Source organism: Spermophilus citellus, assembly GCF_964194105.1.
Source record: "Spermophilus citellus genome assembly, chromosome: 9".
In the NCBI taxonomy this organism is placed as follows: domain Eukaryota; kingdom Metazoa; phylum Chordata; class Mammalia; order Rodentia; family Sciuridae; genus Spermophilus; species Spermophilus citellus.
Window position 1 is genome coordinate 105,188,018 of NC_138191.1, and position 26,429 is coordinate 105,214,446.

The 26,429-nt window shown below is 37.8% G+C and overlaps 1 protein-coding gene across 2 annotated transcripts in view; it reads left to right on the forward strand.

Moving 5' to 3' along the window:
- The window catches only part of EIF2B3 (eukaryotic translation initiation factor 2B subunit gamma), a 115,952-nt gene that overhangs the window by 57,627 nt on the left and 31,896 nt on the right, over positions 1-26,429 (forward strand). For both annotated transcript variants that reach the window (XM_081307507.1, XM_081307506.1), the window contains exon 6: positions 13,666-13,755. In XM_081307507.1, the coding sequence (XP_081163633.1) occupies positions 13,666-13,755 (90 nt within the window). The remainder of the gene's footprint in view (positions 1-13,665; positions 13,756-26,429) is intronic.

Below are 26,429 nucleotides of genomic sequence, written 5' to 3' on the forward strand. Positions count from 1 at the left end.
TGCACACCTGTAATCCCAACAGCTTGGGAGGTTGAGGCAGGACAATTGCAAGTTCAAGGCTAACTTTAGCAGCCTAGCAAGGTCCTAAGAACTTGAAAAGACCCTGTTTCAAAATGAAAAGTGTTAGGGGTGTGGCTCATTGATTAAGCACCTTTGGGTTAAATTCTCGGTCCCAAAAACAAACAAAAAATTTATTACAAAGGGCTCAGATTCTCACAACCTCATTAGATTTGGAAAAAGCACAGCACCTTTCTCACATGTCTAATTGGTGCTTTTCTGTCTTGTACAGGCATTGAGTGTAGTAGAAAAGAATATTGCTGGGCTGGGGATGCGGCTCAAGTGGTAGCGCACTCGACTGAAAAGAATATTGCTTATAGAAAGAGCATTGTACTGGAAATTCAAGTTGAAGGAATTTGGAGTCTAGTTCTGAGACAAACCAGCTGTGTGGCCTTGAGTAAATCACCTTGTTTCTGTAAGCCTCAGTTTCTCTAATTGAAATCGGCTTAGTTGTTCTTTAAAGATACCCCCCAGCTCAAAAATTCCTATTTTATTTCTGACAGACATGTGTTTTTAATAGTTCATAAGTGAAAGGGTATTTGTGCCAAATACTTAATAAGAAAATCATGTAGCTTTTCTCCAATGTTCTGCTTTGTTTTTTTGAATTCTAGTCAAGGGTTTTTTTACTGGAATGGTAATGAAAATATTAAAACAAGCTTCTAACAGATATTTTCAAATGGAATAAAATGTTCACGAGTTCATCTTGGAAGATTTAGACATATTTATATCTAGGGACTTTCAAGGACTTTGGTCAAGACCTCAGAAATCATTGCCAAATATCTGTTTCTGTGACAAAAGATGAGAAGGTTTAAACTCTTGATTATTTTCTTGATGTTGTAGAAAATCTAATAATACTATTTACCCCATTGATACTAACCAGCCCTAATTCCTAATGTACTTTTCTAATTCACAGTTTCGGGTGGGGGTCAGGGGTATAGAAGGGCTTTTGGAAGCCAGGATCACAAACTTTTCCCAGGATGTCTTGTCCAGTGTAGGCACTGAGATTTTTATTCTTCGTTTTCTATACTTTTATTCTCACTTCTATGAAGTGATATGGCTATAAGAAAACACCCATGTCGATAATTTTAAGCCCTTTCTTTGGGACTGGCTGTAGATTGCAGAGAAAAATCTAATCTCCTGCCTGGGTAAGTAAAAGCTGTCTTGCCAATTCCTGATCTTTTCAGGGTTTCAACAGGACAAATTAGATACTTTAGCTTTTTGTATGTCTGATTTACAATTCAACTTTCTTGGATATACTAAAATCTGTATCACATCCTTCTGTTTTCTAGCTTTCAAAATTTTGTCATCATCTCTTCACAGGGTCTTTGTCCTTGTGGGTTTGTCTTTAAAAACAAAACAAAACAACTTTGCCATGGTTATGAGTTTTCAGAAGAGGTAGGAGTTAATGCCTATGTTTAATCTTTACCCAAAACCCTGTTGCATTTGTTTCAATCTCACTACATATTTCTAATCACTAGAGTATTGATAGTGGAGGTGGAAAGAAAAAGTGGATAAATTAGAGAAGGATTTAGAAGGTAAAATCTTAGGAGTTGGGATAAGACATGGAAAAGTGTCAGAAATGCCCCACATTTCTGGTTTGAGCAACAGAATGGATAATGAGTTAGAGAACATTGGGTTGATTAAAGTGAAAAATGATGTTTGAGACTGGGGTTTTATGGATTTATAGATGTTGGAAGAAGTGGATGCGTATGGGTTGAGTAAAGGCACAGAAAGGAAAAGAAAAATTATATGCATGAGAATCAGTGAGTAACTCACTGTTCCTAACAAAAGAGTATAATATCGTTGTTAAGTATAGGGAAGATTTAAGTGGAATTTTGTTTAGTTTTGTTGCACTACCAGAGATTGATCCAAGGGCCTTGCACATGCTAGGCAAACACTCTGAGCTACATCTTCAGCCCTTTTTATATTTTCTTTTACTTTGAGACAGGGCTTTCCAATTTCTCCTTAAACTTGCTGTCCTGCCTCAGCCTCCCAAGTAGCTGAGATTATAGAAATGAGCCCCATACCTCACCTAGTAGCAATTTTTGAAGCAGAAGTGCTGAGAGCGATTAGAATAAAGGATTTATTGTGCAATAATGGAAGCTGGTAGAGTATGCATGCTGTTGCATCTTTGTCTAATGTTGATCTTAGACCAACAGTCAGAAAGGAAAGCTGAATGTGGGCAACAGCAAGAACAATCAGGAACCTCAAAGACACCTTAAACCTCTACCTATACCTATAGCTGAGTCTTTCTTCCTTTAGAATTTAGACCAAAATCCTAAATATGGCCTGAAAGCTCTCCAGCCTCATGTGTACCTTTCTTTATTTTGTTTTCTGTTTCTTCAGTTCTGATCCTCCTTTAGTTTCTCATTCTCACCAGTCTGCTTCAAGGCCTTAGTACCTGCTGTCTTCTCTACCCAGAGTGCTCATCTCATTATCTCCATTCTTTCACTCCTACTCTTTCTTCCTTCAGATCTAAGCTTAAAGGTGAAGCTTTCTGTTTTCTTCCAACCTACACTGGGTTCAGTATTATATGTTTCCATAGCATTCTGTGCTTGCCTTTCACAGTCGTCGCACACTTGTAGTATTTGATTTTCCACCAAACTGTAAGCTGTATGCAGTAGAGTATGACCTCCTTCAGGTCATGCTCATTTTGTTCACTGCTACATCGTAAGTCTGACATATGGTAGCTACTCAGCGAATATAGGTTGGAAACTATAATCTAGAGAAATAAAGAAATCTACTTTTATTCATTTTTATTTATTCATTCATTTGTTTTGGTACTAGGGATCACACCTAGGGCATCACACACACTAAGCATGCTCTTTACCACTGAGCTACAACCCTACCCCTGATCTGCTTTTAACATGGACAAAAATAATTTCATCTTGTTATTCTGTTGGTAGAATGAAGAGTAGCACTTGGAATTCTTAAGAATTCTTCCAGCTCTGACAGTATCTGCTGCTTTGAGTCCAGGGCTTTCACTTTAGTGCACTGCCTTTCTTGGAGAGGGCCTGAGTACCATGGTGTTACAGTTCACTCTGCTGAATAGGCAGGCCTCTAATTTGATAATTCCATATGTACTCCTGACCACTTACAGTGCCACCAAAATCATGCATTTACAAGGGCATGTCAGGTGCCTTTCTATTAAAGCAAGTACCAGGTAGCCATGCAATAAGGTGATTGTCCCAAATTTTCTCATTAGAATTATAGATAGCTAGTAAGTAACCATGCTTCACAAGTCATTCTCTTTCCTCTAGTTCTGAGCTAACTTGTTTATTTCAAGCATTTCTTTATCTCTAATTTCTTCTAAATTGTAAAGACTATGCAGCAGCACATTAGTTTCAACTTTTCTAATGTGAGAGAAAATGCTTCTTTTTTGAGACAAGTGTAGACTACCAAATAAAGTAGGAAGAGATTGATTATCTGAAGGTCTTCAAATGGAAAAAGGAATTGTTTATATTTTGTTGAACACTTCAGGATAACTAAGTTATCTTAGGAGGCTTTTGTCTTCATTGGTATTGTTCTGGCTTGATGAGATGTTTCAGGCTGGCATCTGAAGTCAGGAGCCATCTGTGACATTTCCTTTACTTGTTAGCAGTCATATTTATGTAAAGGAATGCATGTGATAAAGTTTCTCTTATATTTTGAGTTTTTGTTCAACTGAGTTTTCTTCATTCTATGCCCACCCCTTGCTATTCTGTTCCTAAACTTTGAACTCAACTTGGTTTGACAAGTCATTCTATTCCATGCAGCCATATAAACTCTTAGGATCTATTCCATTTAGATCAGTGGAGGCTTGCTTTCTTTCTTCACTGGGTCACTGTACACTTTCTCAGTATGCACACCAGCTCTCCCAGTAGGCTAGAAATCCTTCAGGTCTCATTTACAGCAGTGCTGGAAGTCTGATGGTGTGTCCACACAGGGTCTAGAAAAGTTCATTTTTAAAAATTATTTATTCTAATTTGTTATATATGATGGCAGAATGCAATTCAATTCATATTACACATACAGAGCACATTTTTTTTAACTCTCTGGTTGTACACAAAGTAGATTCACACCATTCATGTCTTCATACATGTGTTTAGGGTATGATGTCCCACTCATTCCACCCTTTTTCCTACCCCCAGATCCCTCCCCTTCTCCTCCCTCCTGTTGCCCCATCTAAAGTTCCTGTATTCCTCCCATTCTCCCCCATCACCATTATGAATCAGCATCCTTATATCAAAGAAAACATTCAGCCTTTGGTTTTGGGGGATTGGCTTATACTTCACTAAGCACTTCTCCAACTTCATCCATTTACCTGAAGATGCCATGATTTTGTTCTCTTAATGCTGAACAATATTCCATTGTGTATGTATACCACAGTTTCCCTATCCATTCATCTACTGAAGGACATCTGGGTTGGTTCCACAATTTAGCTATTGTGAACTGTGCTGCTGTAAACATTGATGTGGCTGCATCCCTGTAGTGTGCTGTTTTTAAGTCCTTTGGGTATACACTGAGGAGTGGATAGCTGGGTCAAATGGTGGTTCCATTCCAAGTTTTCCAAGGAATCTTCATACTGCTTTCCATATTGGCTGCACCAATTTGCAGTCCCACCAGCAATGTATGAGTGTGCCTTTTCCCTCACATCCTCGCCAACACTTATTGTTGTTTATATTCTTAATAGCTGCCATTCTGACTGGAGTGAGATGAAATCTTAAGAGTGGTTTTAATTTGCATTTCTCTAATTGCTAGAGATGTTGAACATTTTTTTCATATATTTGTTGATTGATTGTATATCCTCTTCTGAGAAGTGTCTGTTCAGTTCCTTGGCCCCATTTATTGATTGGGTTATTTGTGTTTTTTGTGTTGAGATTTTTGAGTGCTTTATATATCCTAGAGATTAGTACTCTATCTGATGTGCATTAGGTAAAAATTTGTTCCCATTCTGTAGGCTTTCTATTCACCTCACAGATTGTTTATTTTGCTGAGAAGAAGCTTTTTAGTTTGAATCCATCCCATTTATTGATTCTTGGTTTTAATTCTTGTGCTATAGGAGTCTTATTAGGGAAGTTGGAGCCTAATCCAACATGATACAGATTTGGGCCTACCATTTCTTCTATTATTTGCAGGGTCTCTGGTTTAATTCCTAGGTCCTTGATCCACTTTGAGTTGAGTTTCATGCATATTGAGAGATAGAGGTTTAATTTCATTTTGTTGTATATGGATTTCCAGTTTTCCCAACACCATTTGTTGAAGAGGCTATCTTTTCTCCAATATATGTTTTTGGTGCCTTTGTCTAATATGAGATAACTGAATGTGTATTTGTCTCTGTGTCCTCTATTCTGTACCATTGGTCTACAGGTCTATTTTGGTGCCAATGTCATGCTGTTTTTGTTACTATTACTCTGTAGTATAGTTTAAGGTCTAGTATAGTAGTCCCACCAGCTTCACTCTTCTTGCTAAAGATTGCTTTGGCTATTCTGGGTCTCTTATTTTTCCAGATGAATTTCATGACTGCTTTTTCTATTTCTATGAGGAATGTCATTGAGATTTTGATTGAGATTGCATTGAATTTGTATAGTGCTTTTGGTAGTATGGTCATTTTTTTAAAAATATTTATTTATTTTTTTGTTGTAGTTGAACACAATACCTTTATTTTACTTATTTATTTTTATCTGGTGCTGAGGATCGAACCCAGGGCCTCCCACACGCTAGGCAAGCGCTCTACCATTGAGCCACAACCCCAGCCCAGTAATATGGTCATTTTGACAATATTAATTCTGCCTATCTAAGAACAAAGGAGATCTTTCCATCTTCCAAATTTTTTTAAATATTTTTTTAGTTGTAGATGGACACAATACATTTATTTATTTGTTTGTTTGTTTACTTATTTATTTATTTATTTTATGTGATGCTGAGGATTGAACCCAGTGCCTCACAAGCACTCTGCCACTGAGCCACAATCCCAGCCCTTCTAAGATCTTCTTTCTTTCTTTAGCATTCTATAGTTTTCATTAAGTTGATTCCCAAGTTTTTGTTTTGTTTTTTAGACTATTGTAAATGGGGAGGTTTTACTAGTTTCTCCTTCTGAGGATTTGTTGCTGATGTACAGAAATGTCTTTGATTTATGAGTGTTGATTTTATATTCTGCTACTTTGCTGAATTCATTTATTAGTTCTAAAAGATTTCTGGTGGAATTTTTTGGGTCTTCTAGGTATAGAATCATATCATTGGCAAATAGTGATAATTTGAGTTCTTCTTGTCCTACCCATCCCTTTAATTAGTTATATCTGGAGTTTGCTTTAAAATACTGTATTAGGGGCTGGGGATGTGACTCAAGCGGTAGCGCGCTCGCCTGGCATGCGTGCGGCCCAGGTTCGATCCTCAGCACCACATACCAACAAAGATGTTGTGTCCGCCGAGAACTAAAAAATAAATATTAAAAATTCTCTCTCTCCTCTCTCACTCTCTCTTTAAAAAAATAAATAAATAAAATACTGTATTAGGGGGTGGGATATAGCTCAGTGGTAAAATATTTGCCTACCATGCATGAGGCCCTGGGTTCTATCTCCAGTAGTGCAAAAATAAACAAACTATATTAGTTTGCCAGTATTGCTACAGCAAAGTACCACAAACTGAGTAGTTCAGAGCAACAGAAATGTATTGTCTTATGGTTCTTAAGGCAAGAAGTCCAAAATATCAGCAGGGCTGGTTCCTTCTTGACAGGGAGACTGTTCCATGCCTCTCTCCTAGCTTCTAGAAACTTTAGGTATCTTTGGCTTATAAATGGCATTCTCCCTGAATCTTAATATTGTCTTCCCTCTGTGTATCTGTATTTTTGTCCAAATTCCCCTTTTTATAAGGACACCAGTTATATTGAATTGTGCCCCTTTAATGACTTTATCTTAGCTTGATCATCTGCAAAGACCGTATATCCAAATAATATTTCACACTCACAGGTACTGAGGGATATAGGACCCCAACATCTTTTAGGGACAGATACAATTCAACCATAATTAAACTATAGTAAAAAATTTAAAAGGTTGATACAATGTTAATTGTTGAATCTGGTTGATGGGTACATAAAAATATATCTCTCATTTTGTGTATGTTTGAAATTTTCCTTACTAAAAATTATTCTAAACTAGTTGGGTGGCACATGCCTATAATCCCAACAACTTGGGAGCCCAAGGCAGCCTGAGCAAATAAAAAATAAAAAGGGCTGGGGATATAGCTCCATGGTAAAGTGCCCCTGGTTCAATCCCCAGTACCAAAAAAAAAAAAAAAAAAAAAAACCACGTAAGAAAGCAGCAGAGACTCAATTCACAATTTCAATAGCCATGTCTTTAGTGTTCTTCACAGTAACCAAAAGGTGAAAGTAACCTTTTTATCAACAAATGCATTATAAACAAAATGTGGTATATACTATTACATATAACAAAATATAATTCAGTCTTAAAGAGGAAGTTTTGATAACTGCTACAAAATGAACCATAAAGACACTTTGCTAAGTAAAATAAGCCAGACACAAAAGGACAAATATTGTATGATTTCTCTTTTAAGAGGTACCTAAAGTATTCAAATTTATAGAGAAGAGATTGTTGAATGTGGACAGGAGTAAATGGGGGAACTGGAGTTTAATGAGGGTGGAGTTTTAGTTGGAGAAGATGAATAAGTTCTGTAGATGGGTATTTGTGATGGTTGTACAATGTAAGTGTACTTATGCCACAGAACTGTATACTTGAAAATGATAAATTTAATGTTATATATAGTTTACTACAAAAGGAAAGAGGGAGGCAAGAAGAAAGAAAAGAGCAGGAAATTCTGTTTTTTAAGGAATAATGAGAAAAATTGCTTACTTTGAAAAACTATAAAGTGCACTGTGGAAGAGACCAGGTCTGTCTTGTTATCTCTTCATTCTAGTTGAATGCCTGTTGCAGTTTGGGTCATCAGTAAATGTTATAGAATGTGTTTTCAGTGTTAGATTCCTAAGTATGTTGAATTTCAAAAATCATTGTTCGGAAGGAATTTTATCTTCTTTTTTGTTTTAATGTTTTTAGTTGTAGGTGGACACAATACCTTTATTTTATTTGTTTATTTTTTAATGTGGTGCTGAGGATCAAACCCAGTGCCTGACGTGTGCTAGGCAAGCTACCACTACCACTAAGCCCCGAACCTCAGCCCCGAATTTTATCTTCTCCAATAGATGGTACTATGTACATTTGAAAAGAACAAATAATGATAAGATCCCAATCTATTCCAAGAGCCATTGTTTTAGTATGATTTAAAATAGGAAGAGGGGGCTGGAGATATAGCTCAGATGGTAGAGGGCTTCCTCGCATGCACAAGGCCCTGGGTTCAATCCCTAGCACCAAAAAAAAAAAACCAAAACAGCAGTAAAATAGGGGGAGAGCTAGCTCAGTGACATAGTTCTTGCCTAACATGTGTGAGGCACTATTTTCGACTCTTAGCACTACATATAAAAATAAACAAAATTAAATACAAAATAGGGCTGGGGATGTGGCACAGTAGTCGAGTTCAAACAAAATAAAATAAACAAAGGCATGCTATCCATCTACAACTAAAAAAAAATTAAAAATAAAATAAGTGGAGAATGAAGGATTCCTGGAGGAAGTAGATTCGAGCTGATCCTGAAAGGAAAAAAAAAATGCCCAGGATATAAGGAGGCAGAATAAAAGAGTAGACAAAAGACCTAGAGGACAAAATGGGAAGAGTAAAGGAAGTGGGATATAAGACAGTTGCCTCTATAGAGAAAAGGGGGGCCAGTGGAGCCAGTGCCCTGTACATACCTACTTCACTTCACCCATTGTCACACTGCAAGAGCATTAGAGCTTCATGGACCTTTCACAGTCAAAGGAGGTGGATTACAGAGTCTCAGGAGAATTTTGGATAAGGTGAAATTCACAATAGACATTGAAACACATGGAGGGAAAAGAGATTGTGGAGCTGATTGCCTCACAGGAAAGGAAAGTACCACATCAACTGAGAAATATGGCCCCAGCTGAGCTCAGAATGAAATCTTCAATATACACTGGAAATGCTGTATGCAGACATGAGTGCTCATGTACAGGTGGTTATGAGACTGCCAAAGCCAGGGCTCTGTGTGACACTGAGGGCAGGTATAGATATTCCATTATGCAATAGGCTAAGAACTTTCATGAAGTTTTTTTTTGTTTGTTTGTTTGTTTGTTTTGTACTGAGGATTAAACCCAGGGGTACTTTACCACTGAGCCACATCCTGCCCTTTTTAATTGTTATTTTGAGACAGGGTCTCACTAAGTTGCTTAGGGCCTCACCAGATTGCTGAAACTGGCCTCCAACTTGCAATCCTCCTACCTCAGCCTCCCAAGTCACCAGGATTACAGGCATGCTCCACAAGGTTCTAGGTTTGATCCTTAATACTACAAAATTAAATAGGTAAATGCCATTGATCTTTGTGTGAAATTGTAAATGCTTATTGTTTGATGTTTCCCAATATTTATTTCGCAAACAGTGGTATTATTCTAAAGTAGTATCACTGTTAAAAAATATTTGTGGGGGGGCTGGGGTTGTGGCTCAGCAGTAGAGCGCTCACCTCACATGTGCAAGGCCCTGGGTTCGATCCTCAGCACCACATACACATAAATAAATAAAACAAAGATGTTGTGATCAACTACAACTAAAAAATAAATATTTAATAAAAATATTTGTGGGACTGGGGCTCACTGGTAGTGCACTTGCCTGGCATGTATGAGGCACTGGGTTCAATTCTCAGCACCACATATAAATAAATAAAATAAAGGCCTATCAAAACTAAAATAATATTTTAAAAAAATATTTGTGATAAGTGTTGGTGAGGATATGGGGGAAGAGGCACAATCATACATTGCTGGTGGGACTGCAAATTGGTGTAACCAATCTGGAAGGCAGTATGGAGAGTCTTTGGAAAACTTGGAATGGAACCACCATTTGACCTAGCTATCCCACTCCTTGGTCTGTACCTAAAGGACTTAAAATCAGCATACTATAGCCACATCGATGTTCATAGCACTCAATTCACAATAGCTAAACTGTGGAACCAACTTAAATGCCCTTCAATAGATGAATAGATGAATGGATAAAGAAACAGTGGTATATATATATATATATATATATATATATATATATATATACATACATATATACACAATGGAATATTACTCAGCATTAAAAGAGAATAAAATTGTGGCATTTGCAGTTAAATGGATGGAGTTGGAGAATAATCATGCTAAGCGAAGTAAGCCAATCTCAAAAAAACAAAGGCCAAATATTTTCTCTTATAAGTGATGCTGATCCATAATGGTGGGGAGGGTGGGATGGAGGAAGTTTGATTGAGCAAAGTGGAGGGAGAGGTGTAGAGGGGTATGGGGGCAGGAAAAATGGTGGAATGAAATGGACACGTAATTACCCGAGGTACATATATGCCTGCACATATGGTGCAACGCTACATCATGCACAACAAGAGAAATGAGAAACTGTACAATGAATAAGAATGCATTCTACTGTCATATATACCTAATTAAAATTAATTAATTAATTAAAAAATATTTATGTGTGTCTGTATGGTACTGAGGATTGAACCCAAGGTGCTCTATATCCCAGCCCCTTTTTTAAAAAATTTTATTTGGAGACAAGGTCTCACTAAGTTGCCCCAGCTGACTTCAGACTTGTGGTCCTCCTGCCTCAGCCTCCTGAGTAGCTGGGATGACAGGTGTGTGCCACTGTGCCAGGTTAGAAATTAATTTTTAATTGTTATTTTAATTATTTGACGTATTGGTTTTGTTCTATAAAACATGTTTTATTTCCCTCAAAAATTTAAACTTTACAAATACAAATTCTAAAATCTGCAACTTATTCTTTTAAAAACATGTCTGTAAAAATAACTCAGGAGCTGGATGCAGTGATACACGCCTATAATCCCAGTGGCTCAGGAAGCTGAGGCAGGAGGATTGCAAGTTAGAGGCCAGCCTTAGCATTTTAGTGAAGCACTAAGCAACTTAGCAAGACCTATCTCAAAAAATAAAAAGTGATGAAGATGTGGCTCAGTGGTTAAGTGCCCTAGGTTCAATCCCCAGTACAAAAGTAAATAAATAATAATAACAGAGGTATTACTTATGTTCCTGATGGCTTAAATTATCCTGGGCATCCTAGACCAGTATCTTTGCCCATTGTCCTGCTCTGCTTTTCTAAGATCTTTTCTTCAGCAACTCCTTTTTATTTTCTTATAGATATTTTTTAAAATATTTAAAATTTTTATTTTTACATATATTTTTTATTTTATTTTATTTTTTATTTTATTTTATTTTTGTTAAAGGAAGAGGAGAAATTGTCTGTGGGGGTTTTTCAATGATCTTATTGACTTTGAAGTTTAAACTTTTTATACCATTTCTTTGTGCTTTTGTTTTCATTTTATCATTGAAAGGATTCCCACAGATTTTTCATAAACTGTTTTTTATTGCAAGGGACTTTTCCTATGGTTGGAAAATTGTTTTGTTTTTGTTTTATAAAAAATTATAACTACTTCTAACTGTCTTATTTCCATTTGTTGGTTTCATTCCTTATTATATACATACCCAAAACATCATCCTGAGAGTAATCCAGTTACCCAGATTTTACTGGTGTATCTTGTAAGGTTTTTTTAATTTTTGGTGGGGGGGGAGGGTGCTGGGGATGTAGCTTGCATGAGAATCTTGAGTTCAATCCCCAGCACCACAAAAATAAATAAGAAAAATAAAAATAAATCTTTATTTCTAATATTATTCAAAGACAATAAATGAAATAAACTTCCTTTTTTTAGCAATTTAAATGTCATTAGTGTCCCAGTCCCAAATCACTGCATATTTAATATGAAAAAATTAAATTAAAAAAAAAAAAGAAAAATCGCCAAATTACCCATCTCCATTCCTTCACCATATCCCAAATTTATATCCAGTTAAATCTTTATTTCTTTAAGAATGCCAGTTAAGCCAGGTGCAAGTGACACATGCCTGTAGTCCCAGTGACTCGGGAAGCTGAAGCAGGAGGATCAAGTGTTCAAAGCCAGCCTCACAGCAACTTAGCAAGGCCCTTAGCAACTTAGTGAAACCCTGTCTGAAAATAAAAATTAAAAAAAAAAAAAAAGCTGGGGATGTGGCTCAGTGGTTAAGCCTTCAATCCCCATATGAATATTAGTGCCATTTATAATTGATAATAGTTAAGACTGTGATTGTTCAAACTTTTTAAAGTTATTCTTACCCTGGCTGTTCAAGTTGACCTCAACAATAAAAATGAGAGTAATATATCTATATCAGAAGTTATTTGTGAGAATTAAATAATAATATATGACTAAAAGAATTTGTAAAATAGGAGATGAACAAAAGAGTGCAACTATACTCATATTTGCCAAAATCAATTTTAGCAAATGGGGTTTTCAGAAAGTTGGATTTTCTTACTTTCCTTCACCCTCATTGTGTACATTGATTGGCTTGTGAGTTGTGTTGTGTTGTGTGTGGGATTCCAAAGTCTCTGGCTCCTCTATTTCCCTTTTGGAAATATTTTTGCCCCCTTTTCCCAAAGGAGTAAAAGCCCTTGGTGGTACACCTTAATTTATGTAAGTACTTCAGGGTTTCTAGATCTTTTGAGAATAATTTTCCTTAAACTATAAGCCAGTTAAAGGATAGGAACACAGAAGAAAGATTACAACCAGACAGCTATAACTGGACTCTCCATTTTTTTCACTCCACACTTTTCCACTTCTCCCCAGCTATTTGTTTTCATTAAATACTAAGATAACCTGGGAGATTGCAAACCTGGCATTTTTTAAAAGCTGAAATCAGAGATGGCAAACTAAAATAGCAACTAGCCAGATGCCTTAATATGATATAGTGCTTTCATTTCTTTATTTATTCAACAATTGTTTAATTAGACATTCTGTCAGGAATCATGCTGAATGCTAAGGCTATGAAGATGAATCTCTGCTCTCTAATGCATTTCAGTCTAGTGAGAGAGAGAAGTAAATATGCTATTCCATTATTGTATGGTAAGTTACCTGGTAGAGGTAGGCACCGAGTACTGAGGGAGCACTAACTAGGATTCTAAGTGAAGGTTTCCTGGAGGAAATGTATCTTAAATGAGTTCTGCTGGATGAGTGAGAGTAAGAAGTTAGGAGTTTTCATAGAATTCTGCTTCATCTATAAATATGGAATAATACATGCCTGATCTTGGAGGTAAAAGAAAATATAGCTAAAGTGTAGCCTTCAGAAAGTGGGATAATTGGTGTAGAGGCAGGAAAATGTTAGTTAAAAGAATTGTGAGTAGGAGTATGTGACATAATAGAAAGTGGATTGTCAGTGATTTGAAGACTTGCCAAATTGCTTTTGAAGCCTAAAAACCTCCAAGAGTATGAGGGAGTGTTTCTATAGAGAACTATTATGATTTTATATGGTAGGATCAAAGGTGGTGTCCACCATCCTGGTCTCCCCAGGGTGGAGGGTAGACAGCATGGCTCTAAGCCTTAAACACTTCCAGATGCCTACTATGTGAAGATAGAATGGAATCCCTGTTATCTGATTATAAGCATCTTCTTTCCTATTCTTTTTTCAGGTACCCTAGAATACACTTCCATACCGGCCTTGTGGATGCCCATCTATACTGCTTGAAAAAATATGTTGTGGATTTCCTAATGGAAAACAGGTAAAAGGGAGGGAGATAATCTTTCTTTCTTCCTCCCCCACTTCTTGTTTTCTTTTCTTCCTTTCTTTTCTTTCTCTCCCTCCCTTCCTTCCTTTATTCCTACCTTCCCTCCTTCCTTGTATTTGGGATCACACCCAGGGCTTTGTACATGCTAGGCAAGGGCTACATCACTAAACTATCCCCACCTCAACTTAAACCTTCTTAAAGTTAAACATCGGTTTATATAAATTACATAGTTGAGTCTCACCTTTGTTTTGGAAATGAAATAGTGTTTTTGGTATATTATTTATTTTTGCCCATACCAAGGGTCTTCTGCTTATATTTTGAAGCCCCATGTTAGAAAAAAAAACCAGCAAAATAATTTTTCAGAATTTACCCTATGAGGCACAGTGGCACATACCTATAATCCCAGCTACTCAGGAGACTGAGACAGGAGTGTCCCAAGTTCGAAGCCAGCCTAGACAACTCAGTGAGACCCTATCTCAAAATGTAAAATATTTTGTGCTGAGGATGTACCTCAGTGATAGAGCACCCCTGGGTTCAATCCCCAGCACAGCAAAACAAAAACAAAACCAGAAAACAAAAACTTAGAATTACCCACAATGGCTCTTTTTGTACAATCTCAGGCTGTTCTTCCCTTTTTCTACCAGCGTAAGCTTCCCAGTTCTTTTGCTATTTGTCTCCAAGAACATTTCCTTCCCCTAGGCAATTATCCTCTAGATAGGCCCTCTTAGCAAAGGGCTAGAGACATACTCTGAAAGAAGAAGAAAAAAAAATACAGCAATTTTCACACCAATTTTAGAGAATAAATTCCTTCTGGGTGAACTGTGAATGTAGACGAACAAATTTTGGTATTTTTTTCCTATTTTGCTTTGAAAATACATTTATGGGCCTTAAATACTTCCCACAGACTCTATCTGGTACATCACAGTACTTGGGTTTCCAAAGAGAAAAAATTCCTTTTGATTCAACTCAGGTGTGCTCTACTACTTAACTACATCATCAGCCCCATTCCACCTTTTTTTTTTTTTTTTTTTTTGAGAGAGAGAGAGAGAGTGTGTCTCGCTGAATTACCCAGGCTGGCCTCTAATTTGCAATCTTTCTGTCAGCTTCCCAAGTAGCTGGGATTATAGGTATGTGCCACCATGCCCTGCAGAAACCTTCTTTTGAAGTTGGATTTCAAGGATTGGTGGATTTGGAGATTGAACCCAGGGATGCTCTACCACTGAGCTACATACCCAGGTCTTTTTATTTTTTGAGGTAGGGTCTCACTAAGTAGCCCGAACTTGCAATCCTTCTGCCTCAGCCTCCTGAGTAGCTAGGATTACAGGTGTGTGCCATTGCACCTGGCTGATCTCAAAGTTGTTTTTTGTTTGTTTCTTTATACTAGGGATTAAACCTTCAGGGGCATTCAAACACTAAGCCATATCCCTAGCCCCTTTTTATTTTTTATTTTGAGATTGGGTATCACTAAATTGCTGAGGTTGATCTCAAACTTGCAGTCTTGCCTCAGCTTCCCTAGTCACTCGGATTATAGGCATGTGCCATAACACCTGCTTGAAAGATTTTTTATTAAAAAATAAATGCAGCTGGAGTCCTCAGAGAAATAGATAGGAAAATATTTAATAACTGTATATTAAGAAGAGCAACTAGGGGCTAGGATTATGGCTCAGTGGTAGAGTGCTCACATAGCATGCCTGAGGCACTGGGTTTGATCCTCAGCACCACATAAATGTAAAATAAAGATATTGTGTCTACCTAGAACTAAAAAATAAATATTAAAAAAAGAAGAAGAAGAGTAACTAGTTTCCATTCATGACTGCTGGATAAGTTTCTGCCTCCAGTAGCACTGGTAGACCAGAAAGCAAGCCCTACACAGGAAGTTCCCTCAGAGCAGCTTGGGCAGGGAACCTTAAGAACCTGGGTATAAACACTATCTCTGCCCGGAGCCAATGGACTTGGATACATACAGGAATATTAAGGAAAGGAGAAATGTTCCTCTGTGCCCTGCATGAGCTTTCTTGCAGCATCCTGGCCTTCACCCCAACACCTGCTGAGCTCCTATAGGATGGGGCTAATAATAAGATTGTTCTTTTTGTTTCACATTCCCAGGACACTGATGCCCTGTTCCCCTATGACTTGTTCTTTTTCATTCCATCAATATGTACTTGTTAAGCACTTCTTATGAGGGAGGCATTGTGCTAGATGAATCATGGGATCAATGGTGAATAAGCAAACGTGGCCCTGCCCTCATAGAACTTACATCCTAAACTCTGGTGGATTTTGAAGAGTTTGCTTTTCAAACAACAGGGAAACTTTCTTCCAAGATTTAAAGAGTGATCCAAAATCTGTTTCGTAGTTATCAGTTTGTAGTAAAAAAGTGAAACTGACTGTTGGCTATTGAAGGATTTTTTTAAACTCCCAAATGAAAATGAAATAGTCCCTGACCTTTATGTGCTGGAAGGGGATGCAGAAGTTATAGAGACTATGATCTTTTTAAAATTATTTACTATGGAAAATTTTACACAAATACATAAATAGAGAAAGTAATATAATGAACTTTCATGTATCCATCCCACAGTTTCAACAATTATCAGCACATGGCTAATCTTGTTTTTATATGCTACAGCTCATAATTTAATCTTTAAATATTTCAGTATATCTTTAAAATATAAGAATTCTTATAAAACACCTCAATATCATTATCACTTCTAAAAAAAAATACTAACAATACAATACTTTCTTAGTATTGTCAAATAGGATTGTGGCTTTTGGTGTTCGGAGATGCAGGCAGTTTTGCACCAAAACTGGCCTCATCTTGCCTGCTGTAGCTTATTTTTAGCTCATTTAGCTACTACCAGTACTATTCCCACACCTGGCAAATATAATGCAGTTATGTGTGCCTTAAGGATAGACCTGAAGTTGATGTTGTAACTGTCATTCCTGTCCAAAATCTCTGTTGAATGGGACTTTCTCCAAGCCTGGTATAATGAAGATTGATACAGAGCCTTAACTCTAACTACCTCCCCATCTCAAGATCTGTTGGAGACACTTATCTCTTAAGATCTGTTAGAGACATTTATCCCTTTCTTCTCCCTATCTATCTTTATCTCTCAGGGTTTTTAGAATCAAAGGACATATATTTAAAATTGGTAAATTTCAACGTATTAGAAAAACTATAAAGGTATAGTGGGTGGTACTTGAAAGAGATTCTTTATTCCTGGCTAGAATAATGGAGGTCTTTGAGAAATTGTGGAAGATGAGATTTAAATAGCTCGGTGGTAGGTAGCAATGTGTAGAAAGCCTTGAAGGCTGAGCACGGAGTAACAAACTTTTAAACAGACTGTCTTGGCCAAGTACAGTGGCACACGCCTGTAGTACAGCTTCTCAGGAGGCTGAGGCAAAAGGATTGCTTGAGACTCAGAGTTTGAGGACAGCCTGTCTCAAAAAAATAAATAAGAATTAAAAGGTCAACTCAATAATCTTATATGAAATGAGCAATGATACAACCTGGCAGGGAAACAGACCATCGTGCATGGGAAAGAGATTGCTTCAAGGTAAGTAGGAGTCATTATATGATAATCTTGTCAGAAAGTGATGATTCCTTTAGTAATGGAAAAGAGAGAGTAAACCTAGGCAATACAACTTCAAGAAAGTTGTGCTTCAACAATCCTTTGCTATATTTAACCTATGAAAGTTAAAATATTCTACTCCATGTTCCTTGTATAAAGACTTCAAATTTTCTGTTAAATAATGTTTCTCTTTTGTTACTTGTTACATGTTAACATCTCCCATCCTAATTCTGGTTTGTTGTTGTTGTTGTTGTTTAGGGGTTACTGGGGGTTGAGCCCAGAGGCACTTTATCATTGAGCTACATCCCCAACCTTTTTATTTTGAGGCAGGGTCTTGCTAAGTTGCTCAAAGCCTCCTAAGCTGTTGAGGCTGGTCTTGAACTTGCAATCCTCCTGCCTCAGACTCCCAAGTTAGTGGGATTAGAGGTATGTGCCATCATGCCCAGCCCCATCCAAATTCTTTGAGAATGAAATGGATACCTACCTGGATTGGCAAGGCATTCAGTATTATGAAAGTATTATCAAATTATGAAAAAAGAGACATGGCTATCTGCATTTGACTAAGCAGAAAAACTATAGGAAGACCTGTGTGGATAAGAAAATCTGTACCAGGGCTGGGGATGTGGCTCAAGCGGTATCGCGCTCGCCTGACATGCGTGCGGCCCGGGTTCGATCCTCAGCACCACATACATACAAAGATGTTGTGTCCGCCAAAAACTAAAAAATAAATATTAAAATTCTCTCTCTCTCTCTGTCTCTCTCTGTCTCTCTCTCTCTCTCTTTAAAAAAAAAAGAAAAGAAAAGAAAATCTGTACCATCTTAGACCAAAAGTTTAGTGACTGAACTCTACACATTTTAATTTTGTTTGTTTGTTTGTTTGACTGGGCATGGTAGCGCACACTTGGAATCCAAGCGACTCAGGAGACTGAGGCAGAAGGATTGCAAGTTTGAGACCAGCCTCAGCAACTTAGCAAGATTAATGAGCTAAAAACAAGCTACAGCAGGCAAGATGAGGCCAGTTTTGATGCACTGCCTGTATCTAAAAACACCAAAAGCTTGGTGAGTGGAAGGAAAGAGATGCAGTGCAAACAACAGATGTAATTTAGTACACCTGTGAAAAAAGAAACATGGCTATCCGCATTTGACTAAGCAGAAAAGCTATAGGAAGACCTGTGTGGATTAGAAAATCTGTACCATTTTAGACCAGAAGCTTAGTGACTGAACTCTACATGTTTTAATTTTTTTGTTGTTTGGGCGTGGTAGCGCATACTTGGAACCCAAGTGACTCAGGAGACTGGGGAAGGGGGATTGCAAGTTTGAGACCAGCCTCAGCAACTTAGCAAGACAGTTTAGCAGGGTTCTTTCTCAAAAAGGACAGGGGATATAGCTTAATGGTAAAGTGCCCCTGGATTCCACCCTAGTATCCAAAAAAAAAAAACCACAAGTTTTTGTTTTTTGTGGTGCTGGGGATCTAACCAAGAGTCTTGTACATTCTAGGCACACTCTACCTCTGAGCTACACTTCTAACCCTTTGAAGTTTTTAATCCAATTCTGAATGATATATGAAGATGAATGTACCAAAAAACTCTCTTGAACATTGTAATTCAAAATGTATATCCATAGCCAGAGCAGAGCTTAGATTGAATATTGTGATGGTGATGCTCAGTAGTGAGGTAAAGGTTCCTCACTCATTTTCAATGTCAGCTGGAGTAAGCTTAAGGAAGCGGGACTCTTAGGAGATCTAGAAACCCAAATATTGGCCCAGTTTTTTGCTTGCTTTAGGAGGTATTGCACCAAAATAGAGACCTGAGTCAGGGTCCGAGACTGACACTGTTTCAATGAAAGGAATCAAGCAGTATGCTAACTTCCTAAGCTAATGCCACAGGAGACAGGCATTTTATACCAGCATTTATACCAGTCCTGATTTCTGTTTAGCAAAGAATTCCTGGGGGTGGAAGGGTATTTCTCTCCTTTTCCCTAACTTGCTAGTGCATTTAAAAGACCTAGAGAAGATTAATCTTTGTTTTATCAATTATCCTCCCAACTGTACTCTACTTTCCTATAGTGAATTTTATTTTTACTGATAAAATATTAAATATAAATCTCATTCTGAGTACTACTTTAGATAGGTCTTATAAATTCTGATACAAAGCATTATTTTTAGATATTATGCAATTTCAGTTTACATTTCCTCTTTGATTCAAGTATTAAGGTAATAAGTTCTTTCTGGGAAAGAATGAATTTATTTCTTAAATTTTGTTGTTATTGTTATTTATTTCCAATGTTATCATATTATCAAAATATTTGCTATAGTATTTCAAGTTCTCTAAATTTATTGAAATTATCTTTTCAGTCTAGTATGTGGTTGTTTTGTTAATATTTTATAGGCAGTTGTAAAGAAAGTATATTTAATCTATAGAATTGAGAAAAATATGAGATCTTCCTTATTAATCATATTATTTAGATCTTGTACCCTTAAGATTAGTCTTAAAAGGAAGAATCGAGTACTTCCTTCTTGTCCAGAATAATATAAAATTACAATCAATCTCTTTTAGTGTTAGAATCTGATCCTACTGTGAAATACTTACAGTCTTAGAATTGGTCTTCAGAGAAGGGAGAGGAAAAAGAGAGAAGAAAATTACTTTGAATAGCACCAACAATGTACCACGTACTACTAGACTGAGTGCTCATTCAGTCCTTAAAATAGTTCTTGAGCCAGGGGAGGTGGCGCTCACCTGTAATCCCAAGCGGCTCAGGAGAATGAGACAAGAAGATCGAAAGTTCAAAGCCAGCCTCAGCAAAAAAAAAAAAAAAATGAGGCTAAGCAACTCAGTGAGATCCTGTCTCTAAATAAAATACAAAATAGGGCTGGGGCTGCTAAACACAGTGCTTGCCTAGCATGCACAAGGCCCTGAATTCAATCCCTAACACCACAAAAAAAAAAAAATTTAAATTAAATTCTCTCCTTAGTTATTATCTTTATATTATAGAGGAAGAAGATGAGGCTTAAAAGTCATTCATTTGCTTCTGCTGGGGTGTAACTTAGTGGTAAACTGCTTACTTTGCATGGTGAGTATGCTAACTCCCAGTATTCCCACCCCAAAAGTAATTTGCTCACCATCATACAGCCAGAGCCTTAACAAAATCAGTCACCATTGATGAATTGATTGCTAGAGATGTCTACCACAGATATTAGATATCTGTATTACAGAGATATGCACACATGCACATGTAACATACCTGAAAAGATAAGAAAACTCTCATAATTTCCTAGCCTGAGCTATATAAGGACGCAGAGAAGAAAGGATGGGCCCCACAAAGTGAAGCCAGGAGTTCAGGGTAAGCAGTCATACAGCAAGGTCAGAATCAGGATGACAATTAAAGCTGAGTGCAAGCTGAAGTTATGGAATAGAAAAAGCAAAAGAAAGCACAATAAAAATAAGCAGCAAAGATGAAGGATCACATAGTACCATTAGAGATAGGTAATAGTTGCCTTGGTTATTGTTTTTGCTTTTGTGATTTGGTTTGGGCAAGGATGGTTGTGTTTGCTATGCAGGGGCGGGGGGTTGTTTTGTGAGGGGGCTTTGTTTTTTTTGTTGTTGTTGTTTATTTTTTGTAATTGTAGATAGGCAGAATGCCTTTATTTTTTTTTATTTTATTTATTTTTATGTGGTGCTGAGGATTGAACCTAGTGCCTCACATGTGCTAGGCAAGTGCTCTGCCACAGAGCCACAGCCCAGGTTTTTTTTTTGTTGTTTTTTTTTTTTTGTGTGTGTGTGGAGTTTTTTATTTTGTTTTTTGGTGGGATGCTCTACCACTGAGCTATATCTCCAGCCCTTTTTGAGACAGGATCTGCTAAATCACTAAAGCTGGGCTTGAGCTTACAATTCTCCTGTCTCAGTTTCCCAAGGAGTGTATCACCTTGCCCAGATGGGTCTTCATTGTTCAGTTCAAGCATTGATGTGGCTTTGCTAGATGGTTTTCTGTCCTTCAGTGTTCTAGAGATTGCTTGGTGGGCCCTTTACTTCAATAACAAACAAAATTAAGCAAAGACTGTATTGAACTCGCCTGTATAAAAAACAGGTGAGTTTGGTTGTTTTTTTGTTTGTTTGTTTGTTTTTTGTTGTTATTGTTTTTTAAGCCCAAGAACAAAGCATAGTGAGACTCTATCTCTAAGTAAAATACAAAAAAAAAAAAAAAGGCTGGGGATGTGGCTCAGTGGTTGATTGCCCCTGGGTTCAATCCCCAGTACCCAAATAAATAAATAAATGTTTAAAAAGAGCTGGGGGTATAGCTTAGAGGTAGGCTGCCCCCCAAAAGGAAAGAAAAATCCAAAAACAGTCCAGATATATTGGGGAAACAAAGGAAGAGTTATTAGAATAGGAGCAGATCAAAAGAATGATGCCACAGAAAGTAAGGGAAGAATATTAAGTAATGGCCTATAACTGTAAAATTTGAAAAATCAAAAGAATATAAAAGGAAAGTATCACTACTATAAGGTAACTATTGTGAACACTTAAATGTATTTCCATTATTTTATTTATATACATATATATATATACACACACATACACACACACACATGCACACAAATACACAATTGAACTCACATTAAAATTTTCTACTTCATTATTATTTCATGAGCATTTTCCTGTGTCATCAAAAATTCTTTATAATCTCAGTTTTGCCTATATGATATTCTATTACATAAGGGCATTATTATTCTGTTGTTGGTTATTTGTTTTCTATATTTATAAATAGGATTAAAAGGAATACCTTTTCTCTAAGATCTTTATATAGCAATTTCATGAAACAAGGAAGGTATCTTCTGAGAAAACTATAAGAAAGAAGGGAGGAGCTGGGGTTAGCTCAGTGGTAGAGCTTGCCTTGCACATGTGAGGCACTGGGTTCAATCCTCAGCACTACATAAAAATAAATAAATAAAGATGTTATGTCTCTCTCTCTCTCTCTCTCTCTCTCTCTCTCTCTCTATATATATATATATATATATATATATATATATATATTATGTGGTGTTGAGGATCCAACCCAGCGCCCTGCAAATGCCAAGCGAGCGCGCTACTGCTTCAGCCACATCCCCAGCCTATCCCCAGTGTCTATCTTAAAAAAAAAAAAAGTCTTTATTTTAAAAAGGGGGGGGCTGGGGTTGTGGCTCAGTGGTAGTGCGCTCACCTAGCACATGTGAGGCACTGGGTTCCATCCTCAGCACCACATAAAAATAAAGAGGGGCTGGGATGTGGCTCAAGCGGTAGCGCGCTCGCCTGGTATGCGTGCGGCCCGGGTTCAATCCTCAGCACCACATACAAACAAAGATGTGTGTCCGCCGAAAACTAAAAAATAAGTATTAAAAAATTTTTAAAAATATATAAAAAAATGAAATAAAGATATTGTGTCCACCTACAACTCAAAAACAATTTTAAAAAAGAGAGAGAGAGAGAGAGAAGGAAGTCAGGTATAATCCCAGTGACTTGAGGAGGATGAGGCAGGAGAATTGACTTGATCCTTTAAAAATAACAAAAAACGATCAAGGTCAGACTCTAACTTAGTGAGACCTTTCTCAAAATAAAAACAAAAAGAGAGGTGTAGTTCAATGGTAGAGCACCCCTAGGTTAAACCCCAGGACCATAAAAAGAGAGAAGGAAGATTGCCTAGCAAGTGTACGGCCCTGTGTTCTACCCCAAGCACCTTTTAAAAAAAAAAAAATGGAATGGAATGAGAGAAAAGAAGATTGACCAGGGCCCTGTATCCTTCTAGCAGCCTTTAGGCCAAGGTCAAAATGTTCACAGTGGTTCACGCTAGCCTTGTATAATTTCTTGGCATAGCTTTGAGCTGCCTCCACTCTGACTAGGAAGCAGGAAGAGTAATTGTGTTCTCCCCTATGCTGTTAAGCCAAGTGCATTATGGGAATTGGCCTAATGCTGAGCTCCAGCAAAAGTGGGTGAGTCCTGACAAAACAGTTTCATATCCCCTCTTCAAATCACTGACCTCCTTGAGCTGATAGGGCTGTTTGCCAAGGCTTGTTTGCTTGCCTCTTGCAGTGAGAGTTCTGTTTGGTTCATAATGTAAATATCATGGCCCTGAAATCCTCCAGCTGTCCATGCTTTGTCACTTCTTCAAAAGGAACTGACTTGTTTTCCAGTGGAGGGGGCCAAGGAACATTTGCTACCCACACTGGTTTGGAACATTAAAAGGGGAGAAAAAAAGCTAAGAGTAAGAGTTGTTTTATTCTTTGTATTCATATGGAAATTTTTAATCTCCATTAGAGGATCAGGAGAAAAATCATATTGAAATTCAATACAAGAACTTCCAGGGCTGGGGATGTGGCTCAAGCGGTAGCGCGCTCGCCTGGCATGCGTGCGGCCTGGGTTCGATCCTCAGCACCACATACCAACAAAGATGTTGTGTCCGCCGAAATCTAAAAAATAAATATTAAAAAAAAAAAAAAAGAACTTCCAGCTTACACAGCATTTTTCAAAGATGTTTGACTTGATCCTTTAAAAATAACAAAAACCATGAACTGTGTAGCTCCAGGACTCAAATTATCCTTACTCTTCTCAGCCTTTGCTTTTGTCTTACCCGCTTACCTGCTCTCCATCTGTGTGGTCCTATGTCTACATGATCAGCTTCTTTGAATGGGGGCTAGGATGGGGGGAAACTGTGCAGTAGCAGTCTGGTTTATATGGCTACCTATACTTTAACCCTTCTCTCGGGCCTTCTTGTCTCATCTCCTAGAATATTATAATTGGTTCCTCTATCTTTAGTCTCCTTATTCCTGGCTTCCTCACACACTGCTACCAGAATTACCTTATTAAGAAATAAAACTGGGGACTGGAATTGTGGCTCAGCAGTGAAGCACTCACCTAGCACATACGAGGCCCTGGTTTCGATCCTCAGCACCAAATATAAATAAATAAATATATTGTGTCCAACTACAACTAAAAAATAAATATTAAAAAGGGGGGAGGGGGCTGGGGATGTGGCTCAAGCGGTAGCGCGCTCGCCTGGCATGCGTGCGGCCCGGGTTCGATCCTCAGCACCACATACAAACAAAGATGTTGTGTCCACCGAGAACTAAAAAAATAAATACTAAAAAATTCTCTCTCTCTCTCTCTCCCTCCCTCCCTCCCTCCCTCCCTCTCTCATTCTCTCTTTAAAAAAAATTTAAAAAAAAAAGGGGGGGGCTGGGGTTGTGACTTAAGTGGTAGAGTGCTCGCCTAGCACATGTGAGGCACTGGGTTCGATCCTTAGCACCACATAAAAATAAAATAAAGATATTGTGGGCTGGGGATGTGGCTCAAGCGGTAGCAAGCTCGCCTGGCATGCGTGCGGCCTGGGTTCGATCCTCAGCACCACATACCAACAAAGATGTTGTGTCCACCGATAACTAAAAAATAAATATTAAAAAAAAAATCTCTCTCTCTTTCTGTCTCTCTCTTTAAAAAAAATAAAATAAAATAAAAGATATTGTATCCACCTAAAACTAAAAAATAAAAGAAAGAAAGAATATTGATCATGTCGCTTTCCTGTTTAAAATCTACTACTGACTTCTCAGTCTAGATTTTCTAGACCACCACAGAACACTTCCAAAATCTGGCTCCATTGCCCACCTGATCAACTTCATCTCTCTCCACCTTTCTCCTTAAACACATATCAGGCCACTGCCCACAGGATTATTAATTCCTTAAAGTCAGAAACAGCATATTATCAAAACCAAGCATAGCAACTGGAATATAGTAGATGCTTGGTAAATGCTAAATAAATTTAAAGTTCTAACAAGGTGCAATGGAAAGAGCAAACTGAAAAACATGTGCTAGTCTCTCATCCAGCTGCTTTCATTTCCTTTGCTAAGTATAAATCAAAGCATATTCACTGTATTAAGGATCAGGTCTCTTCTTCCCCTGTTATAGATTCCTGATCACTTCTACCCAATATCCTGTCTTGATACCCACCAGGAAGCAGCGTGCTTCCTGGGATGCAAAAGACCAAATGGTGGAGATCTCCAAAGTTCTTGACCAAGATTGATTACTGCTTATATTGGGGTGACTTAAAAATAGTAGAGGGGCAGGGGCTGTGGCTCAGCGGTAGAGTACTTGCCTAGCATGTGCGAAGCCCTGAGTTTGATCCTCGGCACCACATAAAAATTCATTGTGGAAATTCTTTGATAACCTTTAGTATTTAAATAGGCACAACTGTTCTAATGTAAGGGAACCCATTCTTTTTAGTAGGTAAGAATGTAAAGTCTTGGGCTTGGGTTGTGGCTCTGAGGTAGAGCACTTGCCTAGCATGCATGAGGCACTGAGTTTGATCCTCAGCACCACATAAAAATAAAATGTGTCCACCTTTAACTAAAAATAAATAAATAAATAAGTATAAAGTCTGCTTGGGAACTACTTAGTCTTTAGAATGGATCTTAAATTTGCGGAGTGTCTAGATCAAACCAGCAGAGTAGTACCATAGAAGCTAAGAAAAAAACAAAAGGCAAGAAACTAGCCAGGCCTGATGGCGCATGCCTATAACCCCAGCGGCTTGGGAGGCTGAGGCAGGAGGAATGAGAGTTCAAAGCCAGCCTCAGCAATGGCAAGGTGCTAAGCAACTCAGTGATACCCTGTCTCTAAATAAAATACAAAATAGGTCTGGGGATGTGACTCAGTAGTCAAGTGCCCCTGAGTTCAATCCCCAGTATCCCACACCCTGACCAAAAAAGAAAAAAAAATGGCAAGAAACTTAAGAATGGCCTAAGGTTCTTTTCTTACTCCCCGGCCATCATGGCAGCTGCTCTTGGTTGGGGGCCATTTCTTACCTAAGGCAATAAGGTGGTGGCCTCAAATAAGAGGAAAAAGTCTCTGGAGTAGATTGACTCTGGGCTCCAGCTTGTTATAAAAAGTGGAAAGTACGTATTGGGGTATAAGCAAATTCTGAAAATGACCACACAGGACAAAGCAACATTGGTCATCCTTGCAAACAACTGTTTAAATACATGTGCCTATACATACATACACATGTACATTCACATGCCCAGCTTTGAAGAAATCTGAATAGAGTACTATGCCATGTTAGCCAAATCTGATGTCCATCGCTACA